Below are 22,638 nucleotides of genomic sequence, written 5' to 3' on the forward strand. Positions count from 1 at the left end.
GTTAACAATTTCCTTACATACATTATAAAATTTTAGTGTAGTATTTTGCTTATAAATATTGGTGTGAAAATATCGTTACTCTAACAATAATACAAAAAAAAATTATACATAGTACTTAGGTTGCTTTTTATATTTCGGAATCTGGCAACTCTCAACTGTTTCGTAAAGTTTGACGTTTGTGCTGTTATAAGTACATACTCAGAACTCAAGCTCTATTTGGGTTGTTTACAGTTACTTAAAATATTCACCTCGGTCAAAAACTGAAATTAAATTGCGAACATTTTCTCTCGAGTATTTTTTACAACTTTCGACGTGGATTAACGCAGCAACAGTTCATCGATGAACCTAATTCAATTTTTGGCGATGGAACGCCATCAAATTCCAGTCGTAGATCACTACAAGACGAGTTTTGTGAAGGCCGTCCAAAATTAGTTGTTCTGCCGGAAACTATTTGGAGATCGTCAAGAGATCTATCGTGATAGTGAGACAATTATAGGCATTAGTGCGACCAGGAAACATTCAATATTGCATGAACATTTGACTGTAAAAAAAGGCTCGTCTTGATTGGTTGAGAGAAATGTTAAAAAAAAGACGAAAGCGGTGCTTCGAAACACGTCTAAATCATCGTGAAAGATCATGAATCGTGGATTTACACATATGAACCCGAAAGTAGAGAGCATTCGACTGTTTGAGTGTTTCAAGATGAGCCGAATCCAACAAAAGTACTAAGCACTTCCTAGCAAATCTTACATTTTTTTATGTGGCAACCAAGCCACTATAACAACACAGTAAATTCTAAGTGGTACACAACTACTTGTTAGCCACTTGTCTTTCTTGAGATCGGAAAAACCAACCGCAGAAAACGGATCACTTTTCACCACGGCAATGCGAACTCTTACACTTCGACTGTAAGAACTGCATTTCGAGCACTCCAAACACAATACGTAAAAATGAAACTAAGAAGTCAACGTTTTTCGACACCTGAAGAGGGGTTTTGGACATACTTCAATCAGAGTGTCAAAAGTTTTTCGACATTGGTTCAAAAGCATGCAAAGTGTATAGATCTTAAAGGAGTATATTTTGAAAAACAATAAAGCGATTTTCGATGGGTAATATTGGTTTTTGATCTCAAATTCAGAAATATAAAAGCAAACCCTCGTACATACAGTGGACCAATAAAGTTTACATACACCTAGTTCTATTAAATTTCGACACGTTTATTTGTTTCAAAATGGATAAATTTTGTGGTTTTTTTCTATCCACTTTATGATATGTATATTTAGCATTAAATATAGCATATCAAAATATTTTTTTTTTACACAAATAAAAAAAAATTAAAGTTAAAGCTTAAAATGAGCATAATTTATATCAAAAAAGTTTACGTACACTTATGAATGTTTACATAAAACAAAAGTAATTACAATACTTTTAACGGTTTTTGGCCTACATTTTGTTGCTATTACTGTCCCTAGACATCGTTGTATGCTCCTCACTCAATTTCTAGAATTATTTCCGGATATTTTGACCCACTAAGTCCACGATCCAGCTTTTTGGCCTTATTTTGATGAAATTCGATGTTTTCGAATACGGTTTTCCAAAAAGATCCAGATATTTTGAATAGGATTAATGTCTAGCGATTGCGGGACCTATGGAGTTATTTTTATTTCCATAACAACCATTCACGTACAAGATAAGTTGTGTGTTTTGGGTCGTTATCCTGTGGTAAATAGAAATGGCTGCTATTAACAGCCGATTTAAGCACACTTAAAATTTAAATCTTTTTCTTAAAATGCTCAGATACATATGCTTATACATTTTTGAAATGTACACAAAAAAATAAATCCCCAAACAGTAAGGAATTTGTTGAAGAGTGCTGGTTATCATAGACGAGTCGCGCGTCGTAAGCCATACATACATAAGGTTAATAAAAAGAAAATGTCGGCGTTTGCTAAACAATATTTAAACAAACCGTGTTGGTTGGGGAAAACATTGTGTTCACCGACGATTCAAAATTTAATAAATTTGGTTCGAAAAGATCACGAAAAGTGTGGAGAAAGATCAATGAAGAGTCGCAAGGACAAAATGTATTGCCAATGGTAGAGCACTGTGGGGGTAATGTTATGGTTTGCGGGTGTATGGTTGCATCTAGAGTTGGACATTTGGACTTTATTAGTGAAAACATGGATAAGCATATGTATCTGAACATTTTAGGACAAAAATTTAAATTTTAAGTGTGCTTAAATCGGCTGTTCATAGCAGCAAAACCAAATTCCAACAGGATACCGACCCAAAATACATGTCTTATCATGTGTTATCTTGGTTGTTATGGAAATAAAAAGAACTCCATAGGTCCCGCAATCACTAGACATTAATCCTATTCAAAATATCTGGAACTTTTTGGAAAACCGTATTCGAAAACATCGAATTTCATCAAAATAAGGCCAAAAAGCTGGATCGTGGACTTAGTGGGTCAAAATATCCGGAAATAATTCTAGAAATTGAGTGAGGAGCATACAACGATGTCTAGGGACAGTAATAGCAACAAAATGTAGGCCAAAAACCGTTAAAAGTATTGTAATTACTTTTGTTTTATGTAAACATTCATAAGTGTACGTAAACTTTTTTGATATAAATTATGCTCATTTTAAGCTTTAACTTTAATTTTTTTTATTTGTGTAAAAAAAAAAATATTTTGATATGCTATATTTAATGCTAAATATACATATCATGAAATGGATAGAAAAAAAACCACAAAATTTATTAATTTTGAAACAAATAAACGTGTCGGAATTTAATGGAATTAGGTGTATGTAAACTTTATTGGTCCACTGTAGGTACTATATGCACACTAATTGTAGCGATGTTTTTTATTTTGTCAAACTCTACAAAAGTGGGTTAACACCATTTTTTAACAAGCGCTTACATCTTCGAAGTTGTGTTCGATCAGAAGTGACCGCGTTGTAAGAATAAATTAAAAATATATATATAATGTTCGTAATATGTATTATATTACACATCTCTAACGAAATTTGGGATTTGATTGACAAGAGGTGATGTCACGATCACTATTCAAATGTCCGTGAGTTTCTGCGCCGATTTCTGGCGATAGATGAGGCATAAAATCACCATTATAAAACTAAAACCGACTGATACTCTGACCGTAGACCGGTGAAAATCGTCAAAAGCTCTCAAAAAGACAACAAAAAAGGTTCTCGCCCGTATTTGTTTTTCTTTTTTGGGGTGTCATAGAGTTATTTGTATCGACTACTTCGAACATGATAAACCAAACAATGAACAGTATTAATGTTAGTTATGGAATCGATTGTACTTTGAAAACAAAATTAGGCGAAATTGTTAGGCCAAAGACTTATTCAATCCTTGTAGTATTCTAAGTATCGATATCTAAAATGTTCAGTTAAGGAAATAAGATCATTAGTTGATAATTAAATTCAATTTGAAATAATTGCCGTTTCCTTTCTTGTTTATCATCTAAGTATATTCAAATCAGTTTTACTAGTGGGTAAAAGTGTCTAGATACTCTAAGAACTAAATTAAACTTCAGAACGATTGTATAGATTGAATTTGGTCAAGCGTTTACCTACAACTGGCACCTGTACGAAGTCTAAAAAGCAGAGGACTAGTATAAGGAGGAAGCTTGTAAAGAGAATCCCGATAAAGAAGAAAAAAAATGTAACAGGTTTTAGCCTGTCTAAATAAATTTGACTTCTACACGGAATCTAATTCAAAAACCAAAATCGACAAAATTTACATTTTATTCAAGTTAGAGGCATTAAATCAACTTTACGCGAGTAAACATTGTTATTTAGGTAGTCAAAAGCCAGTTGATATATTATTTATAAAAAGGAGACCAGAACTGAAATTTGTTGAGCTTGGAGTACTTTTGAACTCGATCGCATCCTAAAATGTATTTTTAAGTTTTACACTTTGAGATATTTCATGCAAGAAGAAATCCACTGCAGAATGAATGTTAAAAAAGTAATGAGTGACAGACTTAATCAAACGCTTCAGAGAACCGTGTGCACCTAATCTGTTTCTACTCGGTAGATTGGTTTTGGTTCCAGAAAAAACTGTATAAAAAGAAATTGATCATTCCCTTAGATGAAATTCTTCTAAATTTGCGATATGAACATAATAGGTTGTCAAAAAAGTCTTGCGGTATTTTCGCTAGTTGGCGCTGAAAGCGCGTAGTTCTAGTTTTATTCGTTGCATCGGGTCATGCTATACCTTTTCGGAAAGCTCATTTCACGCGCTAACACGTGTGTGATTGATTGTCGTTTCTTTTAAGTCGTTCGTGAGTTATAGCGTCGCAAACATGGAGCAAAATAAAGAGAAAATACGGCATATTTTACAGTACTACTACGATAAAGGAAAAAATGCATCTCAACCCGCCAATAAAATTTGTGCAGTTTATGGACCCGCCCCGGAAGGCCTGTCGTCGAAAATTGCAGTAAAATCGCTGAATTGGTCGAAAGAGACCGGCATAGGAGCAGCCGTAGCATCGGTCAAGAGCTGGGCATGAGTCATCAAAAATTCATTTCAATTTCAATACAAAAAAAAAAAAATTCAATAAAAATACCGCAAGACTTTTTTCCATTATTTCGAAAAAATTTAAAACTGTTTTATTTTTAAAGACCGTGTAAAATAGAATTAGGAGTATATATAACATCGTAATTAGGTATTATTTATGCTCACCGTTTTCTATAGTTGGTAGTCTAAAAAAATTAAAATTGAAACTTAATAATCTAATACTTTTGCTAATGTCTATGTTTCAAGATTTCCGTGCTATCTATTTATACTTTCGCAATATGTTGCAGAGTATGATAATTTTTTCAACTGACAGTTATTTGTAACATCTAAGACTAATCGTGATGTACATATGTATATACCGATATGATTCGGATGAAGAAACAAGTTGAGTTCCGGATACCAGTCTGTGCGACCATTCAGAAATCTGTATCAGCGATAGCTTAACTAAAAGTTGATATATATTGATGAAAGGTGGTATACGTACTTCTCGGTACCCTTAGGAGGTTGGTAATGCAGGTGGTCGAAATCGGACACTACTCCCACAAAATTCTCTTAAGCGAACAATTATACGGAGAATCGGTGTACTACTAAAATACCAAAGCGTGAAATTAATTGAGAATCACGTAGCCTCAAAGAAAGACTATGTGAAAAGTACTTACATAAATTTTAAAGCAAAGCTGTAATCGATACAATAAATGAACAAAAGCATGAAAGCGGATAGCTAGCAGCTGCTACAAGCTTTGCATAAATTGTTTGCAAAACTTCAAATGTGTGTTTCTCAAAACTATGTTTTTTTTTTTTTTGAAGTGGTGACCACTCTAGCTTTAAACCCTGGGTATATTTCTATGACATTTACAGAGATTTTTTTGTTTGAAAACATAAAAAACTAATGCCACATCGAAGATATCGAACAAATCGGGATTAAAAATATAAAACAAAAAACAATTCATAATATAAAATATAAAAACATTTTAATCCTAAAAACCTGATCTTTTTAATCCCACACATATAATTATGAATTAAAATATAATTTGTTTTAGAATTAACATCTTGTATACTTCATCAAAAAACAATGTTTTCATTTTTTAATCCCAAACAACTTGGATTAAAATATTAAAATTTAATGTTTATTTCCAACACCTGGATTAAAAACTGAAAATCCAATTTTTAACCTCAACATCGGGAATATTGAGAATTTTTTTACCCCAATATCAGGAATCTAAAATTTATGGTTTTCATTTTTAATCCAAACATTTTTGGAATAAAAAATTTGCAACCCTGGTTACAGTATATTACGTTCATACTTCTCCTAGACCCCATATACAAGGTCTGTCGCAAAAGAAACAGGATTGTTAAAAAACAACAAAAAATTAGTATTTTTCAAAAGTTATATTTTTTTATTCAAATTAGTTTCCTTGTGCTTCGATACAGCGTTTAGCCCGGTCAATTAGCATTTCAAATGAGTGTTTAAGGTCATTTTTCGGAATGCTCTTGACAATATCGGTCGTCGCCTTTTGGATAGCTGAAATGTCCTGAAACCAGTGTCCTTTCATGGGCAAATGAAGTTTTCCAAATGGGTAAAAATCACAGGATGCCAGATCAGGTGAGTAGGCTGAGTGATTAATGGTTAATATGGAGTTTTTTGTCAAAAAAATCAGTGACAAGCGTCGACCGATGACACGGCGCATTATCGTGCAACAGGCGCCAGGACCCTGCCTCACGGTATTGTGGTCGAGCACGACGAATGCGTGACAAAAGACGCTTCATAACACCAAGGTAAAACGCAGCATTAATCATTTGGCCAGGTGGGACGAACTCTCGGTGTACAATACCCTCGGAATCGTAAAAACAAATCAGCATTGTCTTTATTTTTGACTTCTGAAGACGACCGACTTCTAAACGTCACAGAGGTCCTCACGACCTTCTTGGAATCGCTTAAACCCTTCTTGGAATCGCTTAAACCACTCATGCATATTACTACGGGATAGGCATTGATCACCATAAACTTTTTTCATAATTTGAAATGTTTCAGTAAACGTTTTCCCAAGTTTAAAACAAAATTTAATATTTGCTCTTTGCATTTTACGACCGATGACCAAAAGCTGCTGTCACTTTTTGATCGATAACATCGATTATAGTTATCCAATTGTCTTTAAATTTTTACGAAATGTCAACCAGAGATCAAACTTTTTATTTTATATACCCACCAATAGGTGGCGCCACCAGAAACAGTTATATTTAAAAAGTTCTGTTTCTTTTGCGACAGACCTTGTATGTACATACCTTGCACTACTTTTTTACACTTCCAGTTGACTTTATACCATCTTATGCATATTGACCGATTTACGACTTTAGCAAAATTAAGTTAACGTATAAACTTGTATGTACGTATAAACCTTATGTACTATGTACACATAATGATTATCGTTATTATATTAGAGTCTAATGGTGTTGCAAAGTTAATGCTAAAACTAAATACTATCTGCTCAAACCTTCATCCAATAATATTATTGTAATCTAATAATTTCGTCGAATAATTAACGTTGTCATCGAACAATATGTACATTTTTTAGCATAAAGACTTGTTAACACCTAAAAATTACCGCTTTTGAATTTTGCAAATTGCAAGAGTATAAATTGTTTGTACACCCGAACTTGAACCCTCTTTTACCAATTTGTACGAAAGAGGCCATTAACATTTTTATCCTTATGATAATTTCAAATTAGGGTGCAATCTAATTTGAAACTCCCTATTTGAACGGCCAAAAGTTCCGGAGCCTTTGAATAACAATTCAAACTTATGTGTGTTTAACATTTAAAACATTGAGGATATTCAACTCAATTTCAAAGCGAATATATACATATATGTACATATGTATACATGTTACATGACACAGAGTATTTAGCAAAATGAATTAAAGATGAGTAAAATGCGGTGCAATAAATAGTTTCTTAAGTGTTATAATATATCCTTGAATTAGTTAGTTGGTTGGTGCCACAACCTCGATTTTTTTTAGTTGTATGATTTGTGAATGGTAAAAGGCAATTTAAGATGTCCCACCTTGCGATCTTGACTTTCTTAAAGTTTCAGATTGAATTGATACTTGTTGCTGAACAGGTTGCTGAAGTGATGGTTGTGCAGAGGCTCCAACTTCGCTGCAACTCTGTGTAACAGCTGCTTCAGTATTTTCAGCAGGTAATGATGATGGTAATTGTTCGTGAATAGATGATTTGGAAGCGACAGTATTGCCAATCACATCACCACCACATGAGCCATCAATATTACTGATTGGTCCCGCTTCAGAGGCATCGTTAGCACGGCGTTCACTTGAACTACCTGAAACAACAATTTTGCTACCATAACTCGATGGACACGATGCCGAAGTTCCGGCTACAGATGCAGCTGCTCCGTTTATCTGGGGTAAATATGAAGGTAACAATAAATGGATATGACAATGGGCTGGCCTTTATTTAAGATACATTTTGAATTGATGCAAAACATAAGAGTTAAAAAATGTAATATACTCGTAACGAATTTATACCATATAAATAATTATGAAAAAATAAACATATTGAAAAGAGAAAAATCCCTACACTTATTTCGATTGCTCAACCTGAATACTAATGAACATTTTATTATCTTGATGAAAAACTTTTGATGTTTATATTTTTTCTAAATAATAAATAACTTATGTAAACTTGAAAAAAATTTTCGTCTATTTCATCAAAACATTGCCAAACGTAAAAATCCTAACTTTGTCACTTTGAAGACAGAAAAGCAATTTTATATCTTTGAAGGCGTAATTACAAGATTCTTATATTCAATGCATTGTTCCAAAACACAAAGCTCCTCAGAAGCATCGCTTTACAAACAATTACACACATTTTTGAAATTAAAAACGTAACAAATCTAATTATAGCTATAAACACAAATATTTCATTTCAACATATCAAATTTGTAATTGCCGACTTTCGATTAAATATTAACCAGTTTAATTACAAGTAAATATCGCACACTAATAAAGAAGTATGTTTGTGAAGTAATCCTCAGAAGAGTCAGTAGGCAAGAGACAACCCGCATCACATCCAATTTAAAAAATTTTAACTCGACTTTTATTTGATTTTATATTATGAATTTAGAGTTATGGTAGTTTAATTTTCTTTAAACCATGAACAGGGTTACATTAAGTTTTCCGATGTTAGTAACACCCAGAATTAAGTCTATAAAATATGTGTATATTTGTATGTATACAAATGATCAACATGACGAGCCATGCCATGTCCATATGTCTGTATATGCGAGAACTAGTTCTTTAGTTTTTGAGATATCGATCTGAAGTTTTATTCACGTTTTTTTCTTCCCAAGCTTCTTATTTGTCGGAACCGCAGATAACGGACCCCTATAGCATATAGCTGCTACACTAACTAACTGTTCAAAATCATGTTCCCATAAGGAATATATTTTCAAAATCAAATCATCAAAGCGATACCTTTCGGTAGCTAGCGTCACGATGAAAATAAGGCTGGTAAGAGGTTTTTGAGATCAAAAAATAAAAAAATCTGAAAAACTTTGTTAAAAATTGTATTATTAACTTACAGCTACTATATTGTTTTCTGATTTTCTCAACTTTGTATGGCAAAGAAATCATGCGAAAAAATGTACTATCGTGAGGCTTTTGCTATTTTCTGTTTTTTTTTTTTTTTTTGTTTTGCTTGAATACGTATAGACAACAAATTTTTTGTATTGTAGCTATTGGCTCGCAAAGTTTTCGAATATGGCCGGCAGTTTTACTCTAAGGAGGAATTAGTTGATGTTGTAAAAAGGCTCGATCATGAATTTCCATTAATTATATTAGAACATCGTACAAATCGATTCCATTAGACTATCATGCTGGTATATGGGAGGTAGGCTTAGATGTTACAAGTGCTAGCGTAACGTTGCGAAAGACAGATATCTCAATATATACATAATGTATAAGTAAAACACACTGCGAAACACAATCTTTATTCCACCATTACCCCTGTGCCAGAACGAATTGTAAAAGCCTAATTGGTAGCCAAGTTAATATGCTTTTACATATTCGAAATAGCACACCGATTTGTAGAAGTGACAATGGTTCTATTTCGACCAAGCGTAATATCAAAATGCTCAAAATGTCAATAACAATAATTGGCATAATTCAAAGACATTATTTGTCACTTGATGAGCCATAAAAAAATTTAATTAATCGGTAAAAGTGCATAATAAACGATTTTATTCGACAAGATAAGTACAAGGAAGGGAACAATTCTGCACGAAAGCTTACTTTAGTTTAATTTTTATACCCTGAACAGGGTATATGAAGTTTGTCACGAAGTTTGTAACACCCAGAAGGAAGCGTCGGAGACCCTATAAAGTATATACAGTGCCTCACAGCTTATTTCATGCACTATGAATTTATGTGTTTAAAGTGCTGTAACAAAAAAAAATAAAATGAAAACGGTAAAATTTTCAATGCAGATTTTAAGACATATGTGTAGCAAAAGGGTTAAACAAAAAATAAAGGAAAAAACTCAACTCCCTCACTGCCAGAAGATAAAAAGCAAACAAAGTAACAGAATAATGCTCACAGCTTATTTTATGCACGCAATTCTTTTCTTTTTCTCTTCTTTTTATTGTTCTTTTTTTGCATTTCTATGTGCGCGACAGTGTTCCTGGAATTGTTATTCGTTAATAATTAATTTTATCGCGCACGTGAAAGTGTCAATAATCGTGTTTTTACGAAATGGGTCGTCGCACAACGATTGAGCAGCGCGAGCTTGTAATTCATCACTTTAAACGTGAAATGTCGCAGCGAAAAATTGCTGAAGTAGTCAATTTAAATGCATCGACTGTCCAAAAAATTATTGAGCGCTTCATTCAAGAAAATCGGATCGAAAATAAAGGCAGAACTGCTCCCAACAAAATTTTTAATGCTACCGACGAGCGCTATATAGTCCGTAAAGTAGAGGCAAATCCCAAATTATCGATACCAAAGCTGACCAGCGAAATTGCGAATTACTTGGGTAAACCGTGTTGTGCTGAAATTGTCCGTCGAGTGCTACGTCAACGTGATTTGCATGGTCGAGTTGCTAGAAAGTAAATGGCTTCAAAAAAAATCAGCTAAGTAGAATCACCTTCGCCACAACGGGCTTCTGGAATAGCAGACGAGTCAAAATTTAATATTTTTGGTTCAGATGGAATGAGCTACGTCTGGCGAAAACCAAATACCGAGTTCCAAAAGCAAAATCTTAAAGCTACGGTAAAGCATGGTGGAGGAAGCGTCATGGTTTGGGCCTGTATGTCCGCAGCTATCGTTGGAAATTTGATTTTTATTGAAGAAACGATGAATAAGTCTGTATACCTGGACATATTGAAAAACAATTTGCTTCAAAGCGCCGAAAAATTGGGAATACGACATAACTTCCGTTTTTATCAGGATAATGACCCCAAACACAAGTCGGTAGTTGTGCAGTCTTGGCTAATTTGGAACTGTCCACACTTAATGGCGCCGCCAGCACAGAGTCCTGATATGAACGTGATAGAGAATTTATGGGCGCTTTTGGATAATAACATTAGAAAACATCAAATATCTAGCAAGGAGCAGTTGAAAATAGCCCTTGTAGAAGAGTGGAATGAAATTCCTCCAGAAACCACTCAAAAATTGGTAGATTCGATGCCAAAAAGACTGAATGATGTGATTAAAGCCAAAGGCTACCACACTAAATATCAAATTTATGTTTAAATATATGTAAATAATACAATTGAATTCCCCTTTAAAAATAACTAATTTACATATGAATAAAATAGCATTTAATTTTATTTTTTATAACACTCAATTGTGGTGTTAGGACTCTGTAAAGTTCAAAAAAAGCTCTGCATGAAATAAGCTGTGAGCCACTGTATTTAAATGATCAGTATGTTGAGCTGAGTCGATTTTGCCATTTCCGTCTGTCTGTCTGTCTGTATATATACGAACTAGAAATTTTATAATCGTCATTTTGTCTTCAAGAAGCTGCTCATTTGTTGGAACTGCCGATATTGGACCACTATAGCTGCCATACAAACTGAACGATCGGAATCAAGTTCTTCAAATTTGACAATGTATCTTCACGAAATTTGGGTTAGATTATTTTCTAAGGCAACAATATAATCTCCGAAGAAATTGTTCAGATCGGTTAACTATAGCATATAGCTGCCATACAAACTGAATGCTCGGAATCAAATATATCTTCACGCTTGAGTTATTGTTCATAGAAATAACACAGGGCAACACGATTTTTGGGAAACAAAAATAAGGAAAATTTTTTTTTTCTTCGTCATTTGACGATATATCTTCACGAAATTTGGTATGAGTTATTGTTCATAGAAATAATGTAACCTCCTCTGCTCTGTGTTTTTATAAAGCCAACTGTAAATATATGCATATACATATATATAATAATATATAAATATTATAATTTTTTTCCATTAAGTTGACGTTAATAATAAATCTTCTTAAAATTTTAAATAACTATAAACGTATAAAAGATCCATTTTCTTTATTAAATAACCTCAATGTTATACCTGGCTAAAAAGAACTAGTAAAATGTTTTCCTTTGGATGAAAACCACTGGCCGGTTACGTCTTTAGATTTACTTAAACACATACATATGTAGTTATTAAAAGAAATGTACCTGTGAAGGTTATATTAGCTTCGGTGCAGCCGAAGTTAACGTTTTTTCTTGTTTTTTTTTTTTTAAATTTTGAAAGAGGTCATCAGGGTAATAACTAACTAATACTAGTCACTTAAGGCAATGCTAAATTCTTTAAAACATGTTTTAGAAAGTAATTTTATGTAATACATTATTGTAGCGATAGTATTGTTATCAGTGATCAACAGTATGATTAACACATAGCCCAGAAAACCACTCTGCAAACAGTTTTGATTTAACCACGTTCCCACTTGTATATGACATGTTTCAATACTTTAAAAGAGATACCATGAAAGTCGCCAGACAACAACTGTGGCAAACATTGAATTCATTAAATTTTATTGTTTAAGGAAAAAACTGAACTAATTATGTTTTTATTTGACTATTTTATCATCCAACGATCTCTCTATGCTCTCGTTTATTAAACACAAAAACGACTAAAAACAAGAAAAGACAAGAGAGCCCAATGATTCGATGATTTGTTCTTCGTAGGAAGTGCTAAGCGGTTCTGTGTGTCATTCGTTCAATCATTGAAGAATCGTTTGTTTTGAAAAAATCAATTGTACAGAATCGAAATTGTAAATAGCAAAGAGTTTCCGCAACCTAAATGCCAAAAATAGCTTGCATTCCATTTACTTATTTTCGAACTGTGCTTTAATTGGTTGGTCCTGTAGAACGGAAGTAAAAGAGTAGTTGCCATTTACCGAGTTTTAGTACTAATTAAAACTTTTACCAACTGAAATAGTTTTATTGAATTTTTACACATATTTTATTTTCTTGTATCTGAATTGTTTCAACTACTTCCCAAGGTGACAATGGCGTAACTTTTTCTTCAATAAACCTAGCGAAAATACTACCCTTTACAATAAATCGGAATTTAAAATTTAATTTAAAAATATCAATAAAATTCTACAGAAGTAATGGAATATGTATATTTACGTCTGGTTTCTCTAAACTAGTCAATTTATCCTGCCGTTAAAACAGTTTTAATGGCAATGTTTCACCTATGTCATGATAAGCTGAGTTACTGAAGGAATCCTTGCTATTAGTCGTCTGTAGTTTAAGATACTAAGTGAGTTCCCTTTTCCAATATCACGAATTTCGAAATCCTGTAGTATTAAACTTATATTCGGTCCGCAATATTGCCTTTCAGAAAAGAGTTTAAAGAAATAGGTCCAGATATTCACGTAGGAAGTGGTTTCTTTTCAGCAAAATTAAATAACAAAATCTGCTTCCAATTACCAGACAAGGCCAGCGTCTCCCAAACTGAAATCACAGCAATTAAAGAAAGTCTTAAGAAATATATATATATACAGATAGCTAAGCGGCTTTGAAATCACTAAACCCCTTTAGAGTTTCATCAAAGATAGTGATATAATGCCAAAATCTTTTGGTGAATCTAACATCTTATTTCACAATAAACATTCGATGGGTCTCAGACATAGTGATATCCCTGATGAAATAGATAGACTAGCCAGAGCAGGCACCATCCCACAACTAGAACCCGAAAAAGAAGGAATTCATATGTCCTTGTGGATATTTAAACGACAAACATGTTGTAAAAAAGAGCTGAGTCTCGGTGGAGTCAATCCCTTACTTGCTCAACAAGCAGTCATAAAGTCCATGCCGATCATCCCTGTACTGGGAACACCATACAATGATAATTGTCGATGCTGTCAGCAGATAGAAGAATCTCTATCTTCTTTATGAATGCAAGGCTTTGTATAAGAAAAGAATCGCAACTACCGGTCTAGGGTTTATTGACGATGTATCCGAGGTTGCATAAATAAAATCTTGTATATAACATCATCAGAAGCACTGGGTTTTTCAGAGAGGGTAACTGCGAGTGAGGGTATTTTAGTCCCTGTGGTTTAACAATAGATCCACAAAAGGCCTAGGCTCGTCGTCAGAAAACCACTCTACCTACCTACAAATGATGTTGAATGTAAATAAAAATTCTCGTGATTTCACATTTGATAAAAAGGAAAATAAAGCAAAGTTAAGTACCTGTGATATCTGACAGCTGTTTAATATCGTTTAATTTTATAGAAATAGAAAATTACTTTGGGATAGTTTTGATTGCGAACAGAAAGCTTCTACTCTTAGGTAAGGGGGGTCTAAGTAACGTTGTAGGGGTTATCAAAGGACTCTCTCTCTTTACAATCGCACTTTCAGAAACTTGGCAAAATACAACCGGCGGAATGTAGAGTATGCGAATGCTTTTTCATGTATTTCTATTTCCAAATTCCATGGATCCGAAACCGTTTTATTGCTCTTTCACTAACCTATCAGTGTATATATTCTATTAAAACGCTTTGGGTAGCTTAGCAGCGTTTATTATCAGGAAGATAGGCCACCCATGCGTTGCCAGCAATGTAGCAATATGCTACACTAGTTCACACATACAATGTTATATTCTTCAAAATATATGTCGTCCCTCTCAAAGTGATTCCCTTTGGCGCCAATACACTTGTTAAAGTCAATTTCCGGAGTAGCCTTCAATACGAGAAACGATTCACGTTTAATATCTTCAATTGAGGTTTCCCTGGAGCGGTCGTTTGAGTTTGCTGAATAGCCAAAAAAAAGCTAAATCAGGCGAATACGGTGGTTGTGGCACGATATTGCTTGAAAATTAGGCGGAAAACTTACGAAGAATCAGCGCAGTATGCGACGGTGCATTATCGAGGAGGAAAACCAAGACATGTCGGCCCATAATCCCGTCCTCTTTTTACAAATAGCAAACGCCGCAAAACTCTCAAATATGTCGGAAGGAATTCGGAGTGCACCACACCTCAATAATCGAAGAAAACTGTCAAAATAACCTTGATTTTTGATCTGCTTTGACGTGGTTTTTTCGAATTCGGCTCACCTTTGCCACGATATTCGGCCGTTTGATGGTCTGATTCCAGATCGCATGCATAGATTCAAGACTCATCGCCAGCAAATAATACGCTTCATGACATCCTGGTAGTCGGAGAGTATTATTTCAAAGACGTTAACGTGACAAAAACTTGAGTGATTTTGGAACCAATGGTGCTTTCACTTTTCTGGGTTCAAATGATCTTTCAAAATGGTTTTCAGTGATCCTTCCGATATTCCAACGATGCCATTAAGATCTCTGACTGTCAACCACCGACTCTCAAGCACAAAATTCCTTATTTTATTGACGTGTTGATCATCAGCTAATGTTTGTAGCGGTTTTGAACGCGTTCTCGACTCTCTTTGAATAATTTGTACCAATCAAAAACACTTGCTCGCGACAAATAATTATCCCCGAAAGCCTTTTCCAACATTCTGAACGCTTAGGCACCAGAAATTTGATTCCAAAATTTAATGTTGAAAAATTTATGTACTTCCGAAAGACAAGCGTATACTAAACATAATGATTACTTTTATGTGGCATTTGGCACAGATGTCACTGACAGTCATTCCAACTTAGAAAAAGAAAATATTTCGACTAATGCGTTTTCACGCGAAATTTAAATTAAAAAGTCTTACTATTTTTTGTCCACAGTAGTAGACATATGTAGCTCATTTAACAATATTATTAAAAAAGCAAAATTATGTGAGGAGCCGAAGCTCAAATATATAAATAAAATAAATTATCCTTACTGATACTAATAATTTGAAGAAATTTAGTATTTTTTAGCTAGTTAAGAGCTCAACTTTTTTTTTTCATCGAAATATTCCGTATGGAAATATTATAAGATTAAAAATAAAAATTAAGCTCTTATTAAAATTCTTAATCTTATAAAAATTAAATCCAATTTGGTGTTATTGTAGTTTACAGTTGAATAGAATTGCGTAAAATGATAAAAGCATATTCCTAAACTATTGATATGTTAATTAAAAATAATATAATTTGTATATTTTAATGTTATAAAAGTAAATAAAATTAGGTGTTATTAAAAATAGTTCTTTCCGAAAACGTTATACAACGAAAGCGTCCATGTATATTTATAACTATTATATTATTTATCAAGCCATATTGAAACAAACTATTTTGATTTTTAAAATTATCTTGTTTTATCTATTTTCTGTGTTGATTCCAACACAAATATGAAATTCTAACTGGGTTGTCATTTCTATTGCTGCATTTAAAGGAGAGTGCAACGTAACATTTATATACATACATACTTAAAAACATACACACATATCCATTAAGGAATATGACAAAACAAAAGACGGATTAGTAGGTATAGGTTTAAAGCGGGATATGTGGAAGGCTTATCCAATAATACACCCGCTAAAAGGTGTTTGCATTAATACGAGTATTTAAGTGAATTGGCAACTACTACGTTAACAAATTCGTATACAATAATTGTTTGCATAGTGCATAAGGTTTTTTGTTTACAGACCATTCAATTAGCACTAAGCTTCTAAAATTAGAAAGAAATAAATGAATTACCAAACAGCCTCCACACAATGACATAAAGACAGTTGTACTGATCTGCATCAGAATCCTAGTTCCAGAAAGAGAAAGCAGAAGAGTTTCAGATTAGAAAAAGTTTCTCTACTTAGCGATAGAATTGTATGCAGATGTTTGCTGGTGTGAAGGTAAGTGCGAATAACACTACTGTCTAAATTACATTTAATCACAATATTGAATGTATTATGAGTGTCTTTTACTAATTAAGCAATTGTTGTAAAAGCATTCGACTTAAATAATTTTACATTTTTTGCCAACATAGGTACAAAATAAAACTGCAAAGACCAGATAGAAATCCAATTTTCATAACATGATACCAAAATTGAGGGAAGGCATTTTTACGAGTAATCGAATGCTTTGGCATTGATTGTGTCGCTCTCTGGGAAGTAAAATAAATTGTAAAAAAAGTATTTGAAGCACTATAATTTTGGCCATGTTTTCTTCATATTTTCGTAGGAAGGAGAATTTTGTGTTAAGGAAGTTGGAAGAAAGGTTGTGAGCAAATAAAAAGTTGTTAAAATATTTTTTTTTTAATATGCGCGCGATATTTTTTGAAAGAATATATAAGTTAGACCGGAAGCATGCCATAATTGATAAAAAGAACAAAATGGTGGATAAACTACAGCCTACAAGAAAGATAACAGTTTTCTCACAGTCCAATTTAAATGCCTTTTAATACTGAGTGTTGCCCCCATTGCAATATTGATTTTATTTGCATTTGATTTTATAAGTTTTATTATATTCGTATTTAGTAATATTTTACACAATAAATGTTGTACAAATTAAATCTTCTCAAATGAAATAATTTTTTACCAAAAAACTTTAAACAAGCTTTTATTAATTGGGACTCAATTAAAGATATTCAAGTATCTTTCATTTTTATACCCCGAAAAAGGTATATTAAGTTTTCTACAAAGCAAACACCCATTGCATATACGTAAATGATCAGCTTGACGAGCTGTGTCGATTAAATTGTGTCCATCTGTTTTTACGCGATCCTTTAGTTTTGAAATATCGATCGAAAATTTTAGAAACACTTTTTTCTCCACAAGAAGCTGCCAATTTGCCGGAATCGCCGATATCGAACTACTATAGCATACAGCAGTCATACAAATTGTATGATCACAATTAAGTTATTGTATGGAAAACTTTTTTATCTTCACGAAATTTGACACGAATTATTGTTAAAAAGAAGCAGTTCAATTTGCGAACAAATTGTTCAGATCGAACTACTATAACATATACATAAGTAGCTGCCATACAAACTGTGAGGTCAACATTAAGATAAAGAACTTCATTAGAGATAATTTTTTTTATTAAGGGGGTATTCTGGTTTAGAAATTCGAAAAAATCGATTTTTTTTTTTTGCATATTTTTATAGTATAACCCTTCAAGAAAATGTCCCTAAGAGGATTTTTCGAAATTCAAATTATTTTCCGAGTTACAGCTCATTTTGTGACTCCGACTACGACTCCGACTGTGCGCAACTAGTTCTCAAACTTTTAACTCGTTTTTCTCATAACTACTTTTCTAGAAACGGTGTGCATGATATCTCAAGTTCTACTCAACCGATTCACATGAAATTTTACACAAAGCTTTCTTATACATTATAGTATCGCACTACGAAGAGCTTTCAAAGGATTTTTTTTTTTTAATTCCGAACCACAAAAAAACAGGTAAAATACGAAATTTTTTTTCAAACCTCCACCATTTTGTAAAATTTTTTTTTTTTTCAAAAACGTTTCGTAGTGCGATAACTACACTTTTACTCTTCACGGATTTCGCATAAATTTTCATTTTAGGTCACGGAAAGGATTTATATCCTGCACACCAGGACAAGCCATTGTTTCATCAGTCTCTACTTCGCCTGCAGTTTTTTTAAATTTAATTTTGTTTCTTATATTATTAATGTTTTGTATTCTTAGAATATCAATAAAAAGCATGTAAAAAATGGATAGTCAAAATCAAAAATTATTTACAATACTAAATTTCTAAATATAAAGTATGTGCGCGTATACTATACCCCGATGATCATCTTCGTGTTGGTAGTGTTAATCCACATTTTTTCTAATTAACGCTTTTGATGCATTTCTTTTTGCTAAATTTTTAAACTTTTCGACAAACAATAATTTTTGCGGAAATAAATGTTTTCAGTTTTGAAATTTACTTTACAAACAGAAATTGTGTATTAATTTGTTGAATTGAGACTTATTTCATCGAACGTAATTGCAAATTCGACGATGATTTTGCAAAAAAGGGCTCCGTTAAGACCTTCTGAAGGAATAAACGAATAACTATGCCAACTTTCACGACTTCCTCGCTGTGGTGCTGACGTACATAACGAAAAAGCGTTTTCTTTTTATATATAAGATTAAAATGATGTGTTTCATAGCTTCAAAATTATCAAGAAAATAAAACCTTAGCATAAGCCCGGGCAGAAAAATAATTCAAATAATAGAATTTGACAACGTGTGAGATGAGTAATAAATGTGGCAGTATTGCAACCAATGAATGTCATCATCAGAACTAGTAGGATTTTACTTTAGATATTCTATTTCTATTTATTCATTAATTTCTTATACTTCAGTCTAGGTTTTTTTTTTCAATTAATGAAAGAGAACACATTTGAGAATATATAAATGAAACCCTCCTTTTATATGTCAGAAATAAAAGTACGATAGTTATGTTTCGAAATACTACGCCTATGAAATCGTGAGACCATGGATGTTTCATGATGCGCCGAATCCAACAAAAGTTGTTCACGCACCAAGCACTTCTAAGCAAATGGTTGCCTGTTTTTTTTTGGAACAACGCAGAACAATAAATTCTTAGTGATACACAACCATCTGTTTGCCAGAAGACGAATCACTCTTCACCACGACAATGCCAATTGTCACATATTGACTGAAACAACTGCATTTTTGAGTACTCAAAACATCAATTTGATGAATCATCCAACGTATAGTCCTGGATTGGGACCGAATGAGTTCTTTTCATTTTCAGACGTATAAGTTAAAATAATAGGTTAACGTTTTTCGACGCTTAAAGTTGCAGTTGATGCTTTGCGAATTGCTTCAAACGCATGCAATAGCAAATTATGATATTAATCAAAAATGTTTTGAAAAACAATAAAGTTACATATTTACGATGATTAAAATTTGTTTTTGTTCTCAAATCCCGAAATAGAAAGGCAACCTACGAAGTACAAACAATTTCTTATCTAGGTGTCAAAAGTTTACACGTTTAAATTTCAGTTTTTCTGGTATAACATAATATTTAAACAAATACATTCTTAAAAATAACACAATCAAAATCTCGAAATTTAGATTCCCATCAAATTTAGATTACCGAAAATCAAAACACCGACAAATCAAGAAAAGGTGGCAGGTGTATAACGTAATGCCGACAATCAAAATCTCGAAATTTAGAATCCGGACAAATCAAAACAACGACAAATCAAAACACCGACAAATCAAAACAACGACAAATCAAAACACCGACAAATCAAAATACCCGACAAATCGCAATACCGACAAATCAAGGAAAGGTGGCGTTGTTCGTTCGAGGCCCTGCGGCCTTCGGTCTCCGGCCACAAACATGCTCAGAATCATAACCCTTAGTCAGTAGAATTCTTTTTCTGTGGTTCGATAGAAATAAGGGCGGACAAGATAAAATATTTTTCACATTTCGGCATTTTGGTTTGTCGGTGTTTTGATTTGTCGGTGTTCTGATTTGTCGCTGTTTTGATTTGTCGGTATTTTGATTTAGCTGCATATTTAAATTTTGTCGGTATTTTGATGTGTTGGCATTTTGAATTTCGGTATTTTAAGTGTATCCCAAAGGTGGCGTTGTTCGTTCGAGGCCCTCCGGCCAGCAAACACGCTCAGGATCATAACCCTTAGTCAGTAGAATTCTCTTTCTGTGCTTCGATAGGAAAAGGGCGGCCCTTTCAAACAACTGCACCGATCCTTTTGAAATTTTAAACGCTATTTCTTTCCATATTATGGTAATAAACCAGCACCAAGTTATGAGAGACACCGCAATTCGACATTTTTCCGAGACGCTCCAGAACAATTGCTACCATTAGCTTATTTTTCAAAATTCAACAGAATATTCTTTAAATATCATAGTATAATGTACCATTGGTTTTTAAAAATAGATTTCAAGCGTTTCATCAAAAAATCATACAAATAGTTTTATACGATTTAACCCTACTCAACCCTTAAGTACATAATTTATTTTCAATATATTATTCACTAAACTAAATTCAAGCTAGCAAATCCTTCCTAAATAGCTTACGTAAGTTCAGTCCACCGACAACATGACATGCGCTATTAAGGCCAAGAAATTTGGAATTAAGATAAGAATATATATGTAGATTGCAAACTTTAAACTTTATATTTTTGCACGTTTAGAACCCCCTTTGATTTCAAATTACATGTATTGCTGTAAATGTTCTCCGACGTTTTGAGATATTTGCATCCCCTCATACTTAAGAATAGACCCCAAGATCAGGCTCAGGGGCTATTTATTAATGATCGCCTATTTTTATACGTATAAATTATTGCAACCTTAAACCTGACAAGTATGAGTGAAATAAGATGAAATGAGTGATTCTTCAGCAAAATAGTTCTAACTCTGCCAAAATGATTCTTATTCCGACCAAAACGAGAAATTAATCGACCATTTCGAATTTTTTCATTGGTATATTGATTGCCGTAGAAACTACGTTGAAAAACAATAAAATGTTTCAACCACCATAATCATTTTTTCAATGTTGGAGCAGAAATAAAAATTGCAATTCATTCCTATCTTGTGATAAGCGGCAAGCGTCGTCAAGAACGAACTTAAGTACTGGGATTTTTATTTCAAAATATGCCACGATTCAAATATTTATTTTACTTGATTTTTGGTAACGTTGGTTAACTAAGCTTATTACTATTTACATATACATATACAAATCTTATATTTTCAAGATGTGAAAGTGTACAATTGTGTTGTTTGGTTTTCTTAGGTAGCAAAGTACTTACATATCTTTTTTGAAACATTTCCGCTTAGAGACGGCGAGGAGTCAATTTTACTTGTCCTTGCTCGAATATCTCTGGTTTGATATTTAATATTCGGAACAGATAGTAGACGCTGATCTCTTTGCTTTTCTTTAAAATTTTGGCGCGCTGTTTTGGCACACACATTATCTCCCTGATTGGTATCACTTGCAGCAGAAAGAGGCAAATCACTAGGTCGTGAAGTTTGTGAACCCTCAGTTGTCTCTTTTTCGAACTCCACTTTTTTCATGCTTGTTTGAAATTCATTTGTAATGTCAAAAATATCACCGTCATCTGTCATATCATCGTTTGAATGTGAATTTGCATTGATGCTACCTTTTGTAGCAAAAGTACTTATTTGTTGGCCTTCACAATCACGTTGTTCGGAATCAGGTTCCCTGCTGAAATCATAGGTATTATCTTTACTCTCACTTCTAATGTTTTTGTCTTTTGGTGATACACTTTCACCACTACTTTCAATTGGCGATGATTCTTTTTGCATGTAAAACACCGAATTGTTTTTCATAGAATCGATTTCTGTATTCACATTGATTCCAATTTTCATATTGACTTTAGATAATTGACGTTTAAGGTTAAAAGTTTTCCATGACATTGACTTTCTTCTGTCCTGCAGTTCTTTTGGCGCTACGGCGGTTTCCTCGCGAAGTGGACTCTTTGTCACAACATTCGTTGATGTAACTTCATTTTCCGGAGATGTAGGTCGCGATGAATTTGACTGATTTTGGTAAGATGAAAAAGGCTCATTTGTTTCGGGAATAAATTCAATGGATGGGCTGTCAGGGCTAGTGGTGTCGTTCAGCTATAGTAATTTATAATAATTTAAGCAAAAAATGAGGATAATTTTGCATACTTTGGATTCAACAACGAACATATAGCGTTTGT

The 22,638-nt window shown here is 33.2% G+C and overlaps 1 protein-coding gene across 5 annotated transcripts in view; it reads right to left on the reverse strand.

Moving 5' to 3' along the window:
- LOC126759396 (syntaxin-binding protein 5) overlaps window positions 1–22,638 on the reverse strand; it is a 75,501-nt gene that overhangs the window by 7,651 nt on the left and 45,212 nt on the right. For 3 of the 5 annotated variants that reach the window (XM_050474167.1, XM_050474168.1, XM_050474166.1), the window contains exon 15: window positions 21,721–22,555. In XM_050474167.1, the coding sequence (XP_050330124.1) occupies window positions 21,721–22,555 (835 nt within the window). Of the gene's footprint in view, window positions 1–7,609; window positions 7,965–16,669; window positions 16,725–21,720; window positions 22,556–22,638 lie in introns of all 5 variants that reach the window. The other 2 variants (XM_050474169.1, XM_050474171.1) reach the window with 2 other exon arrangements.

The sequence above is a fragment of the Bactrocera neohumeralis genome, chromosome 5 (assembly GCF_024586455.1).
Source record: "Bactrocera neohumeralis isolate Rockhampton chromosome 5, APGP_CSIRO_Bneo_wtdbg2-racon-allhic-juicebox.fasta_v2, whole genome shotgun sequence".
NCBI classification, from domain to species: domain Eukaryota; kingdom Metazoa; phylum Arthropoda; class Insecta; order Diptera; family Tephritidae; genus Bactrocera; species Bactrocera neohumeralis.